The 13,001-nt window shown below is 42.8% G+C and overlaps 1 protein-coding gene across 1 annotated transcript; it reads left to right on the forward strand.

Moving 5' to 3' along the window:
• Nucleotides 1-580: 580 nt before the first annotated feature.
• On the forward strand, nucleotides 581-1,510 carry LOC137561975 (olfactory receptor 10A3-like). The gene has a single exon (XM_068273319.1). The coding sequence runs from the start codon at nucleotides 581-583 to the stop codon at nucleotides 1,508-1,510; it is 930 nt and encodes a 309-aa protein (XP_068129420.1).
• Nucleotides 1,511-13,001: the final 11,491 nt, after the last annotated feature.

The following is a 13,001-nucleotide window of genomic DNA, read 5'->3' on the forward strand; positions in this document are numbered from 1 at the left end:
TGTAAAACACAATGATGAATAAACCTGAGTTGGAATTTACCTGCACTACAGTAGTTCTCAAATGGCTCAGAAGTTATTATATTTTTAGTTGTATTCTCTTGACTTTCCATTCTGGTTTCTGGTTACATATCTTGATGCTGAGGACTTGTTATCTACTCAGTTTCCTGTTCCTCCGTGTCTTTGTAACTCTTTTTCTTTTTCTTTTTTCAGGCACCTGATACTTAAGCTAAAAATTCATATTTTGTATTTACCAACATTTACGGAAGATCTGGGTTGTCAAGTGTGCACATTCACGTGCATGAAGTGTAAAATGTAAAATTAAGGAAAACTCTAGAGGAGCTCTGTTATTGCATACAGTACTTATCCTCTCCACTTGTGTCATCCATTACTGCAGTTTACTGAGTGGGCTCTTCAAGTAAATCTTTATTGATGATCAAAAAGTATACATAGTTGAAACCACAAAAGAGCTAAACAACTGAAATATGATCATTTTTCCTGCACCATAAGACATAACTTATAAACAATGATCTTGGATGAAATCTTTCTCCAGTTTTGATTAATATTGTTCTTTCTACAAATTATGTGTGAGGCCAATCAGACACAAGTCACACAGATTTATTTACTTGGGTTCCAAGATTTATACAAATTCAAATTTATATTTTTTGTTGGGTTTTTTTTATGTTATATGTTGGTACTCAGTGGTAACCTTCTAATTTTCACCTTGGTGACCACTACAGATCATCTTAAAATCCCGATGTTCATTTTTTTGAAACACTTGGCTATCGCAGATGTCCTTCTGACGACTACTGTAGTTCCCTTGATGCTGCACATTATATTGGTTGATGAAGGTTCCCTCACATTTATTGGTTGCATTGCCCAGCTGTATTGCTTTGGCATATTTGGATGTGTTCAAACTTTTCTCATTGCTGCTATGTCCTATGATCGATATTTGGCTATTTGTATACCATTGCGCTATGCCTCCCTTATGAACATTCACATTTGTCTCCAACTTTTTATTGGATCGTGGCTCTTAGTTGTCCTGCTAATATCAAGTGAAGTATTTGTGTTGTGTCAGTTTCACTTCTGTGGGCTTAATTATATCGACCATTTCTTCTGTGATTTTGGGCCAATTGTAGAACTAGCTACATCAGTCAAATTTAATTTCATGATACAAGACATCACAACTTCTGTATTTGTGATTGCTTGTCCATTTGCATTCATAGTCATAACCTATGGCTGTATCTCGTTTGCCATTATGAAGATATCTTCTGCTAATGGGCGAAGAAAGGCCTTCTCCACTTGTAGCTCCCACCTGACCACAGTTTGCACTTATTATGGGACTTTAATCACTGTTTACATAGTTCCAACTGACTACAGCTCAGCGAAGACAAATAAATACATGTCTTTGTTGTACCTTGTGGTGACCCCAGTAATGAATCCCATCATCTACAGCCTAAGGAATAAAGAAATAAAGAGGACTTTGCTTAAACTGCTCAAACGTTCTTTATAAGATTTATTAGTCTGATTTACATGCCACTTTGGCTTCGTACGTCTACATTTCTGATCTTTACATTTTGCTGTTCATGTGAACCAGAAGTAAGTACTCTATGCTGAATGCCTAAAATGCTTTGCAAGAATATGTTTTGGAGTACATATGAATACGCGGAATGACAATTAGACAAGTTTAGGCAAAAGTTAATAAAAATTAACTCCATTTACAGCTTTTTTTGTAGGAATGATTTGGTGAAACACGGATAAGGAAATATGATGCTGTTTTAATAGCTTTGAACATTGGGGAAATTTACACTTTTACATGACTTGTTAAAATCCAGCTCATCCCTTGTCCTGGGATGGTCCCATTTCTTGTCCCAACAGACAAAGCCACCTTTGCAAAAATAAAAACATTCTTGAAAATGTGTTTTCTTGTTCCGTTAACGCCTATGCATTTGTTTAAAGTACATTTGTTCATGCCCATATATTGTTCGGGAATATAGTCATTTATGTAAAAAAAAGTAACATTTTCACAAAATGTATGGCAAACAAAAATGGCCATATTTGCCCATCACTGCCCAGTACTTTACATTCCTAGACCAATAAATATGCCTGCATCAGAGTGAAGGTGAAATATAAAAATGACATGTGGGCTTGAGGAAAAAAAAACAAAAACCTTCTTTCGTAACTTTGGCCAGTTCTATTTGAAGTGTGTGTGTTTTATGAGTCTTTACTTTTTATTTCAGTGTCCTTACTATCAGTCTATCCACCATAAAGGAAATGTGAAGTGAAGCACAAATAAAAAAAAAACAGATACTTACCTATGGAGTGGGAAGGCCCTGGATATTCTTAAAGCACAATTGTGCCACAGAGACTGTGTACAACAAAGACTGTGCATACAGTTGCTGTTGAATGATTTTATGGGGATGTATGTGTGTCTTTTGGAGGTAGGAAGTAAGTCTGCTCCAAGAAGTTTCAGCATGTAGGATAGCAGCCTACCATGTGGTAGGCCTGTGTTCAAATCCTGGGCCTGGCCAATATATGTGAGTTGGCTTTTAAAATCTTACAAATCCATAAGCAAGCTCAATTTTCTCTTGGATATATCATACGGGTACATGCTAGGCTGGCTTCAGCATGTGGTGGTATAGTGGTGAAGAGAGCTTTCTGTTGGTGGAATAACAATAATATTTATATAGCGCTTTTCTCCCTGGGGACTCAAAGCGCTGTGACCCTGCATTATGCAGTCTCAAAGGCTCGGGAAAAGAGGTGAGTTTTTAGCCTTTTTTTAAAGCTGTCCAGAGAAGGAGCCTCTCGTACTGATTGTGGAAGTGAGTTCCATAGAGTAGGGGCTGCGTAGGAAAAGGCCCGAGCACCAAATATTAAGTGTATCCTGGGAATAACCAGCTTCATCTTGTTGGCAGAGCGGAGGGTGCGTGAAGGGGCATAAAGTTCCAATAGATCCGCTATGTATTTGGGTCCCATGTGGTGTAGAGCCTTGAATGTCAGCAGGCAGATCTTAAAATTGATTCTCCATTTTACTGGCAACCAGTGAAGAGTTTGCAGTACTGGGGTGATGTGTGAGCTGCGGGGGGCATTGGCTAGGAGTCTGGCTGCAGCATTCTGTACTAGCTGTAAGGGGCGCAGAGCCTTATCTGTAGATCCGATGAACAGGGCGTTGCAGTAGTCTAGGCGGGAGGATACAAATGCGTGAACCAGGGCAGGTAGGTCTTCAGCTGGGATAAGTTGTTTGATTTTCGCTATATTTCTTAGATGGAAGAAGGAAGACTTGACGACAGCTGATACCTGCTGTCTGAGTTTTAGATTTCCATCCAGGATCACCCCAAGGTTTCGCACAGAGTCTTTATACTGTACAGTATCTCCCCCAATTGCTAGTTTGAGGTGGTGAGCGTTTTGAACTTTATCCATCATGTGTGGACCACCTACCACCAACACCTCTGTTTTGTCAGAGTTCAGCCTCAGCCAGCTGGTGTTCATCCAATTTTGTAAATCCACTAGACACGCATTTATGGATGCTGATGGGTCTTGGGTGCCAGGCTTGAAGGACAGATACAGTTGTGTGTCATCTGCATAACAATGGTATCCTAGGCCATAGTTCTGGATTATTTTGCCCAGTGGGAGCATATAGGCTGCAAAGAGTAATGGTGATAGTACAGAACCCTGTGGAACTCCATAGGCAAGTGGCACTGGATTAGAGTAGTGTGTGCCCAGACATACTTGCTGTGTCCTGCCAGATAGGAAGGTCTGAAACCATCTAAGAACAGTACCCCTTAGGCCACAGTAATTCTTCAGTCGCTGGATAAGAATTTCATGATCCACAGTATCAAATGCTGCTGACAAGTCAAGAAGAATCAGAATTGAGCAATCACCCTTGTCCCTTGCAGTAAGTAGATCATTCATTACTCGGACTAATGCTGTTTCAGTGCTGTGCCTTTTCCTGAATCCTGACTGAAAAGTATCAAAGATGTTGTTATCTGTAAGCCTGGCTTCTAGCTGGTTGGCGACTGCTTTCTCGATAACTTTTGATAGGAATGGTAAGTTCGCCACAGATCTGTAGTTGGTTACAGAATCAGGATCTAGTGATGGTTTCTTCAGCAGGGGTTTTATGATTGCTTTCTTTAGTTCTTCTGGGAAAAGACCACTTTGCAAGGAGCACTGAGTGATTTTGTGAAGTGCTGGCCTGATCAGCTCTGGGCACTGCATTAAGGATCCAGTTGGGCCAGGATCCAGGTCCCAGGTAGTGGGGCGGATACTTTGAATGAGAATTCCAAAATCTTCTACACTTAGAGTGTCAAAGACTTGCCATGGTGGTACGGTAGTAGGCATATGCAACGTCCAGTGGTCAATTGATGTAGTTGGTGTAATGCTGGCACGGATGGTAGACACCTTGTTTGTGAAGAAGGCAGAGAATTCTTCACACCTTTCCCTGGAGTATGTGGTTGGGGCTTTTAGGCAGGAAGGATTGCAGACTGATTCCACTGTGTGCAGGGGCGCCTCTGGCCATTTTGTCACTACAGGCGAGAAAGCTTGTGGCGCCTCCCCCCCCCCCCCCCTCCTGATTTAAGTGCACATTTAATGCAATTTGTAAAAAAGTTATAAATGGGGCTATTATGTGTATTGTATATTACCAACTATAATGCATCCCTTTTGATATAAAGCGTGTGCCATATGATTCATGCTGCCACCGTTTCCCTAAAATAAAATCAGCAGATAGCATGGCCACTTCAGAACATGTTAAGATATATAATAGCACAAATAACAATGTCAGGTATCATGTCCCCTACAAATCAAATACAGATAACACGTCCCCCACAGAGCAAATGCAGATATGTCCACCATAGATCAAATGCACAGAACACGTCGTCCCCCACAGATCAAATCCAGATATGTCCCCCATAGCAGGACGGAACCAGGGGGCTGGGCGGGGGAGTGTGTGTGTGCAGTGGGCGTGTGCGCATACGGTGCGCAGTCGCACAGCGGGCAGGCGCTTGCATGCATGCTGACTGTGTGGCGGTGGTAACTGGGGAGGGAAGGGAGTTCAGACACAGACCTAGAGCCCGTTTTTAAACGGGCTTAGGTCTACTAGTAAAAATAATAATAATATGGTAGGACATTACACTATGACTATGGTAGAAATTAGATTGTGAGCTCCTCCGAGGACAGTCAGTGACATGACTATGTACTCTGTAAAGTGCTGCAGAAGATGTCAGTGCTCTATAATTACATAATAATATGGTTGGACATTAGGCTATGACTATGGTAGGATTAGATTGTGAGCTCCTCCGAGGACAGTCAGTGACATGACTATGTACTCTGTAATGTGCTGCAGAAGATGTCAGTGCTATATAAATACATAATAATAATATGGTAGGACAATAGACTATGACTATGCTAGGATTAGATTGTGAGCTCCTCTGAGGACAGTCAGTGACATGACTATGTACTCTGTAATGTGCTGCAGAAGATGTCAGTGCTATATAAATACATAATAATAATATGGTAGGACATTAGACTATGACTATGCTAGGATTAGATTGTGAGCTCCTCTGAGGACAGTCAGTTACATGACTATGTACTCTGTAATGTGCTGCAGAAGTTGTCAGTGCTATATAAATACATAATAATAATATGGTAGGACATTGGGGAGAGGTCACTGGGTGCTGTTTGGGGGAGAAGGGGCAGGAAAGATCATTGGGTGCTGCTGGGGGGCACAAGAGAGGTCACTGGGTGCTGCTGGGGGTTGGGAAGAGAACACTGGGTGCTGCTGGGGTTGGGGATCAGGAGGAGTAACTGGGTGCTGCTGGGGGGTCAGGAGAGGACACTGGGTGTTGATTTGGGGTCAGGAGAGGACACTGGGTGTTGATTTGGGGTCAGGAGAGGACACTGGGTGTTGATTTGGGGTCAGGAGAGGACACTGGGTGTTGATTGGGGGTCAGGAGAGGTCACTGAGTTCTGCTAGGGGTCATTGGATGCTGCTGAGGGGGTCAGATGAGGTCACTGGGTGCTACTGGGGAAAGGGCAGGGGGTGATCAGGAGAGGTCAATGGGTGCTTGGGGGGGATCAGGAGAGGTCATCACTGGGTGCTGCTGGGGGGGGGGGGGGCAGAAGTCAGGAGAGGTAACTGGGTGGGTGCTGCTTGGGGGTCAGGAGAGGTCACTGGGTGCTGTTGGGGGTTGAGAAGAAGTCACGTGCTGCCTGGGGGGTGAGGGTCAGGAGAGGTCACTGGGTGATGGTGGCCTGGGGTGGTTCTGGTGGTGAGGAGAAGTCATGGTCCTGCTGATGGAGTGGAGGCACCATCTTACCGGCTGCTGACAGCGTCCCAGTCTTCATTCCTGCCACCACTAGTATTTCTGTCACGGCCATAGACGGATGGGGGCAGAGCTTAGATTCGGTGTGGGCGGAGTTTTGATTCGTTGGGAGCGGAGCTTCCCGCGGCCGTGGCTTCATCTGCGTGCAACTGAAGAATATCTCCTCCCCTTCCCTCTCTGTGAGTCGCAGCATGACCCGGGGGAAGCCTATGGTGGAGGATTCAGCTGTTTCTTCCCTTCTTCCTCCTCACGCTGGAGTCACGCTGCGAGGGGGGCGGGGCTCCTTTAGCTAAGCATGCTTGCCACTATGCCTCTCCACCTTCCGCTGCAAGGCACCCCCCCCCTCTATTCCTAGCATTCTAAGTGGTCCATAGTGGCGGCAGAGAGATAACTTGCCCGCGGCTTTAAAGGGGCCATGCCGCGGGTAATTTTAATGACAAGGAGCGCGCCCTGTGCATTGTGGGTGCTCCAGGCAGTTGCCTGGAATGTCAGTGCCTAGAGGCGGCCCTGACTGTGTGGAAGAGTTGAGCAGTTCTGTTGTTGGCTGTAGATATTTTGTGCGAGATAAAGTCTGATTTTTTCTTGGTTATTGCTTGTTGGTATTGTCTGAGGTGTTGAACTAGGCTAGATTTGTGCTCCTCAGTCCCTGATTTACGCCACTGTCTTTCTAGTCTGCGCCCTTTCTTTTTTAGATCCATGATGGTTTTGTCAAACCAATTAGCTTTCTGCTTTTTGGTTGCTGATTTTTGTGCGCCATGGGGCAATACTGTCAAGTGTTTCATATATCGTGGTGTTGTACTGGGTTACTAGAGTGTTTGGGTCCATTTGGCTGTGGAGCAGACTTGTAAAATCCAGGTTGGCAGTTATCCTCTCCGGTGCTAATTTACTCAGGGGACGGGTTTTGATTGTTTCTTTAGGGAGCTGCTTGATAGGGTGATGTTCAATAGTAAACTGTATTATGTGATGGTCTGACCACACCACTGGGGTTACTGTTATGTTACTAATGTCCATTCCGAGGTGGAACAGTAAGTCTAGCATATGCCCTCCTCTGTGGGTAGCAGATTTTACAACTTGTGTGAAGCCTAGTCCACCCATGAGATTTATTAGTTCATTTGCATCTTGTGATTGAGTGTTATCAGCCCAGACGTTGAAGTCACCAAGGATGATCCATCTCGGATAAGACATAGTTAGCATGGCCAGAAGTTCTGGGAATTCCTGTAGGAAAGGGTCAGCATCTCCGGGGGGACGATAAACCACTAAAATTTTGAAGCCTTTACCAGCTGAGATCTGGGCACCTATACATTCAAAGGACTTTATTGAGCCAACATTCAGGGCTCTGAGCTGCAGAGTTGTTTTGCCACAAATTGCTACACCCCCTCCTCTGCGGTCTCGTCTTCCCTCACTTAGGACTGAGTAATTGTATGGGATGGTTGCTTCCAGTGTGGGGCCCGCATTGGCATCAATCCAGGTTTCAGTGATGCATGAAAAATCGCATGTCTGAATAAGGTCCGCAATAATGGCTGTCTTATTGTTTATAGAGCGGGCATTGCAGAGCAATGCGGTGACTGCATGGGGCTTAGCAATGGCGACTGGGTTCACTGCTGGGGTGTTACTGCATCTCTGACTAGGGACTTGGTAACTTCTGCTACTTTCAGCCTCTGATTTCCAGTAAACATCACTGGAGATCGCTGGAAAGTTATTTTCTTTGAATGGGCCTGGGTCCCTGAAGTTGGACTGAGACTGAGTGTGGCACTTTTTATGGGCCTGGCCGCCTTTTTTACCTCTGTGCGTTTTATTTAAAATCCCTAGAGATTCCAGCAAATTAGCTTGTTTTTTTTCCAATGTGAGATGCAGCTCTCAATGGCCTGAGAGATAGTAAGAAGCTGGCTGTATAGATTAACATTGCTCTTTGTGAAGGAATGGGTTAAGTAAGCTCTTCCTTTGATTGTTGTTGTTTATCAGTGGGGGGTATACAAAAGAAAATGCTGGCCTTCAGAATCTGCTACAAGAGGTGTGAAAAGTCCATTGATATGCAGAAGCATGGGGCCTACTAAGGTTTACTTAGAAAGGCAATGGAGTCAATATAATTTCAGCCTCTGAATGCATTTCAAGTATTTGTACAGTCTGCAAAAACGGATTGCCAGCTGAAGGATATTACTGCTGTTTGAGGAAGGAGGATGAATTCCCTTACCTTGGGAAGAGGACTTGGGAAGGTAGGAAATCTGCTTGCTGTGTTGCATGGACATGCTTTTTGATGTGTTTGCTTGTTTGAAGCTGTGGACCTCATGAGTATCCAGGTGGAGAAATCCTATTCCATTGTGTGTCCTTGTAGGAGTAGAAAAGGTTTTTTTTTGTTTGTGTGGATTATCAGCTTCCCAATCCCATGCAGGACTCCAAAACCAAGGTCAGCTACACATGACTTTCATGGTGAGTACAATCCAGCTTGTAACTTAGCCATCCATAAACTTCCACGTTTCCCAGAAGGTTCCAGTTGTAGCCAGAGAGTTCATGGTGCAGAATCTGTAAGTATTTTTGTTCCTTCTGCGCATATATGTGATTAATGCTTCCCAGAGCCGAGACAAGGTGTGGAGCAGGTAAAAGGAGAGGCTGCCATCTTGAGCGCGCTCAGTAACGGGAGTAATAGAGGCGCCAGTCAAGTATAAAATCGGTTAAAAAACGTCTAAAAGGAGGGAAATGGGTGGATTCACCTCCCCCAAATAAAAAATGACCAGGCTGATGTAGCCGTAGGATTTTATAATTCAATTTATTAAAACAATTCTCCAATAGTGATGCAACGCGTTTCACGGGCAAACATCCCGCTTCATCAGGCAGTGTAACAAGGAGAACACTGAAGGGAAGAACCAAGGGGGGGGGGGGGGGGGGTTGGAACAGAAAACAAGAAAAGAGAAAGGGGGGGAGGGGGGGGAAGAAAAGAAAAAAACAAAAAGAAAAAAGGAAAAATTGGTGCTAAAAAGTACTCAATGCATTAGCATGTTATCAAACAATCATCAACATCAGAGGAGTATTCTTGTGATTTTATAATATTATCAGGATCAACCTACTGTAATTATAACTTGCATACATATAGCAAACATATAGGCACTCAAATCCCCATATACACATGCAACTATATGTGTATATATTGCTCACAATAAAGACCCTAGTTCAGTCTATGTGGAAAAAGTTCAATCAGTTTAGTTGTGCCCATTGCATGTCATATATAATATATATAAATATAAGTACATAAATCAGTAGACCTTCATGCACGGCGGCATGTGCAATAGAATAAAAAATCCTTTGTGGCTTACTGAGGCGCTATATCTGGCTCTTGACCCGACTTTTCTCCCTCCAAAAATTGTTTGCCTGAAGAAGCGGGACTGTTACCCGTGAAACGCGTTGCACTTTTGGAGCTCATAATAAATGTTACTTTAAACTTGAAGTAACCTGCCCGTTGTCTGGCCATTTTTTCAGAAGGGAGGTGAGTCCACCCACTTCCCCCTTTTTAACAATTTTAACTAATTTTACTCTACTTGGCGCCTCTGTTGTTATACCACATAACTTCTTAGTGAGCGTGGTAGATTGAGCGTGAAAAACAGATAGTCCGGAGCAGTTACGGAAGATTCTACGATATTGACAATAGGGTGTGTTAGTAGTCCATGGGCGATAATGAAAACTATTAAAATGTATACAATTATTGGAATCTACGGTTTTAAAGTGTGTTTTGGTTTTAATTATGTCATCTTCCACATACAGAACCAAATCCAGAAATTCAATAGAGTTGGGATGGTGTAGAGCAGTGAAGTTAAGCCCAGCTGGATTATTGTTAAGGAAGTCGATAAATTGTGGAATGTTTGTTTGTTCACCTTTCCAGATAAAAATAAGATCATCTATGTATCTTCTGTAAAAAATTATATTATCACTGAATGGGTTATGAGAATCAAATTTAAGTGTCTTTAAATATCCCATAGTTAAATTAGCGTAGGATGGTGCAAATGGACTCCCCATGGCTTTCCCTGTAGCTTGGTGATAAAAATTCTCTGCAAAAGAGAATACATTGTGTTGTAGGATGAACTCTGCGCAATTTCTTAAAAAGGACTGTTGTATGGCAGGCATATCAGGATAGGTTGCTAAATAATGTTCTAAAGCCCTGAGGCCAAAGGAATGTGGTATGTTGGTATACAATGAAGAAACATCACATGTTAACCATATTTACAAGATTGTAAAGAATTTTTGTCTGCACATCTCAGAAATAAACAATACCACCCACTTATGTCTAATCTGGTTGCACGTTTAAAGAAATTTGAAGCCGACACTATCGACACTAAATTAAAGAAATTAAATCGAGACAGATTAGCGTATGCGGAGCACAGGGAAAGGGAACGTAAAACCAGGTTCCCCCCCACAGGCCCAAGACCACCACATAATCCCTCACTACCACCACCACCACCACTCATGAGCCTCAACATTCCACCCCCATCACTTCCGTCATTTCCCCCACCGCCTTCACAATATCCACCTTTTCCCCCACCGCCATGGATACCCCCTCCAGGACCTGTCCCACCAGGCACACCCCAAGGATCGGTTTCTAAATCTATTAAATCAAACACCATATTGACACCACAATTCAGCTTCGCCCACTCTGGGACCTTAACCAAAGCACTGATTGAGAAAGATAAAAAATAAAACTGTCAATCAAAAGCCCAATTTTGCACATTCCAAGAAACTAGGCAACAAACCCCTCCCCCTTCAAAACACAAAGAAAGGACCTGAGGTGGAGCCTTTCAAAAATCCATCCCTGTTTCCCTCCAACACTATAACTCCCAGTCAATTCAAACCCAACAAAATTACCACATATACATTCCATAGTGCCCCCCCCTGTTACGTTGGCCGTCCCAAACACACTAACCACAGCTACAACAATCAAACTGGATGAACCTGTACTTACTACCCCGGTGGACGATCTCACCAATGAAGGTGAATTAGGACTTTCACAGATCAGCATCCACGACACACCACCTTCTTCCTCCACTCCACCCAATACCTCCAGTTCTATGACCAGTATCAATACAAAAACTGGCCTTATTACAAATCATTTCAGTTTAACCAACACACAGAGAAATCCTAATACTTTAACATCCTCTTTTTTAGATCTGCCCTCCTCGATCACCCAAAACACACTAGTTCTGCCCCTTTCCAGCCCAACAACATCGAGAGTCATTCTTCAACCCAAGCACAAATTAAAACGACTACTTCCAGAATCCGGAAAAGAGGGAAAAGAGGGAAAGGAAAAAAGAAATTGCACTCAATCCCTGAACCGATAATGGCTCCCACTTCACAGACTCGTTGTATTTTCAACTTGTCAGACCACATATTATCCACCTCTGAAACCCGGTTACTAGAAAAAGGTCTATCATTCTGCCCGACTAATACTTCCCAGATGTCAAAACTTTTCGTTGAACTGAATTCATATATACGCAAACTCACTCTTAAAAGACACTTTGCCATTAAACAACATCAATCCACTTTATCCGATCCCAATAACAGCCTTATTCAGACTAACAATGACCATATTCCAAATTACATAGCCAATTCCAACGACATTTCCACTGAAAAATTCATCACTACTCAATTAAAAGGTAGGTCCAGATTCTACCCCACAGCCTCAAAGGGCAACTTTATTGATACCTTCTACACACTAGTCCTCAATGACCTTCAAAAACTTGATTTTACCTTCAACCCTCCACTTCCAATTTAACCAGACTGGAACAGAAAGCCCTTCACTCCATTAGAAATAACCACAACATCATTGTTAAACCGGCAGACAAGGTCGGGGGGGTATAGTTATTCTCAATAAAATTGATTACATTACTGAAGCCCACAGACTACTTGATAACCGTCTTCACTATACCAAGCTGACCACGGATCCTACAACCTACATTCAACTCCACTCTCAAGTCCTTCATTAATCAAGCTTTGTTTGATAATATCATAACTAAAAATGAACGCAACTACATCATCAACCATCACCCCAAAACACCGTTTTTTTTACTATCTTCCCAAAATTCACAAACATCTCACTAAACCACCTGGAAGACCCATTATATCTGGCATTGATTCTATGACCAGTAATTTGTCTAAATTTATTGATACACATTTACAACCGCTAGTACAGTCATTACCCTCTTATCTTAAGGACTCTCAACACCTCATTACACTGCTGAAAGACACCACGTGGAGACCTGAATACATATGGTTAACATGTGATGTTTCTTCATTGTATACCAACATACCACATTCCTTTGGCCTCAGGGCTTTAGAACATTATTTAGCAACCTATCCTGATATGCCTGCCATACAACAGTCCTTTTTAAGAAATTGCGCAGAGTTCATCCTACAACACAATGTATTCTCTTTTGCAGAGAATTTTTATCACCAAGCTACAGGGACAGCCATGGGGAGTCCATTTGCACCATCCTACGCTAATTTAACTATGGGATATTTAGAGACACTTAAATTTGATTCTCATAACCCATTCAGTGATAATATAATTTTTTACAGAAGATACATAGATGATCTTATTTTTATCTGGAAAGGTGAACAAACAAACATTCCACAATTTATCGACTTCCTTAACAATAATCCAGCTGGGCTTAACTTCACTGCTCTACACCATCACAACTCTAT

The sequence above is a fragment of the Hyperolius riggenbachi genome, chromosome 3 (genome assembly GCF_040937935.1).
Source record: "Hyperolius riggenbachi isolate aHypRig1 chromosome 3, aHypRig1.pri, whole genome shotgun sequence".
NCBI lineage: Eukaryota > Metazoa > Chordata > Amphibia > Anura > Hyperoliidae > Hyperolius > Hyperolius riggenbachi.

Coding starts and splice junctions, on each gene's coding strand:
- LOC137561975 (XM_068273319.1), top strand. CDS start 581: ATGTGTGAGGCCAATCAGACACAAGTCACACAGATTTATTTACTTGGG.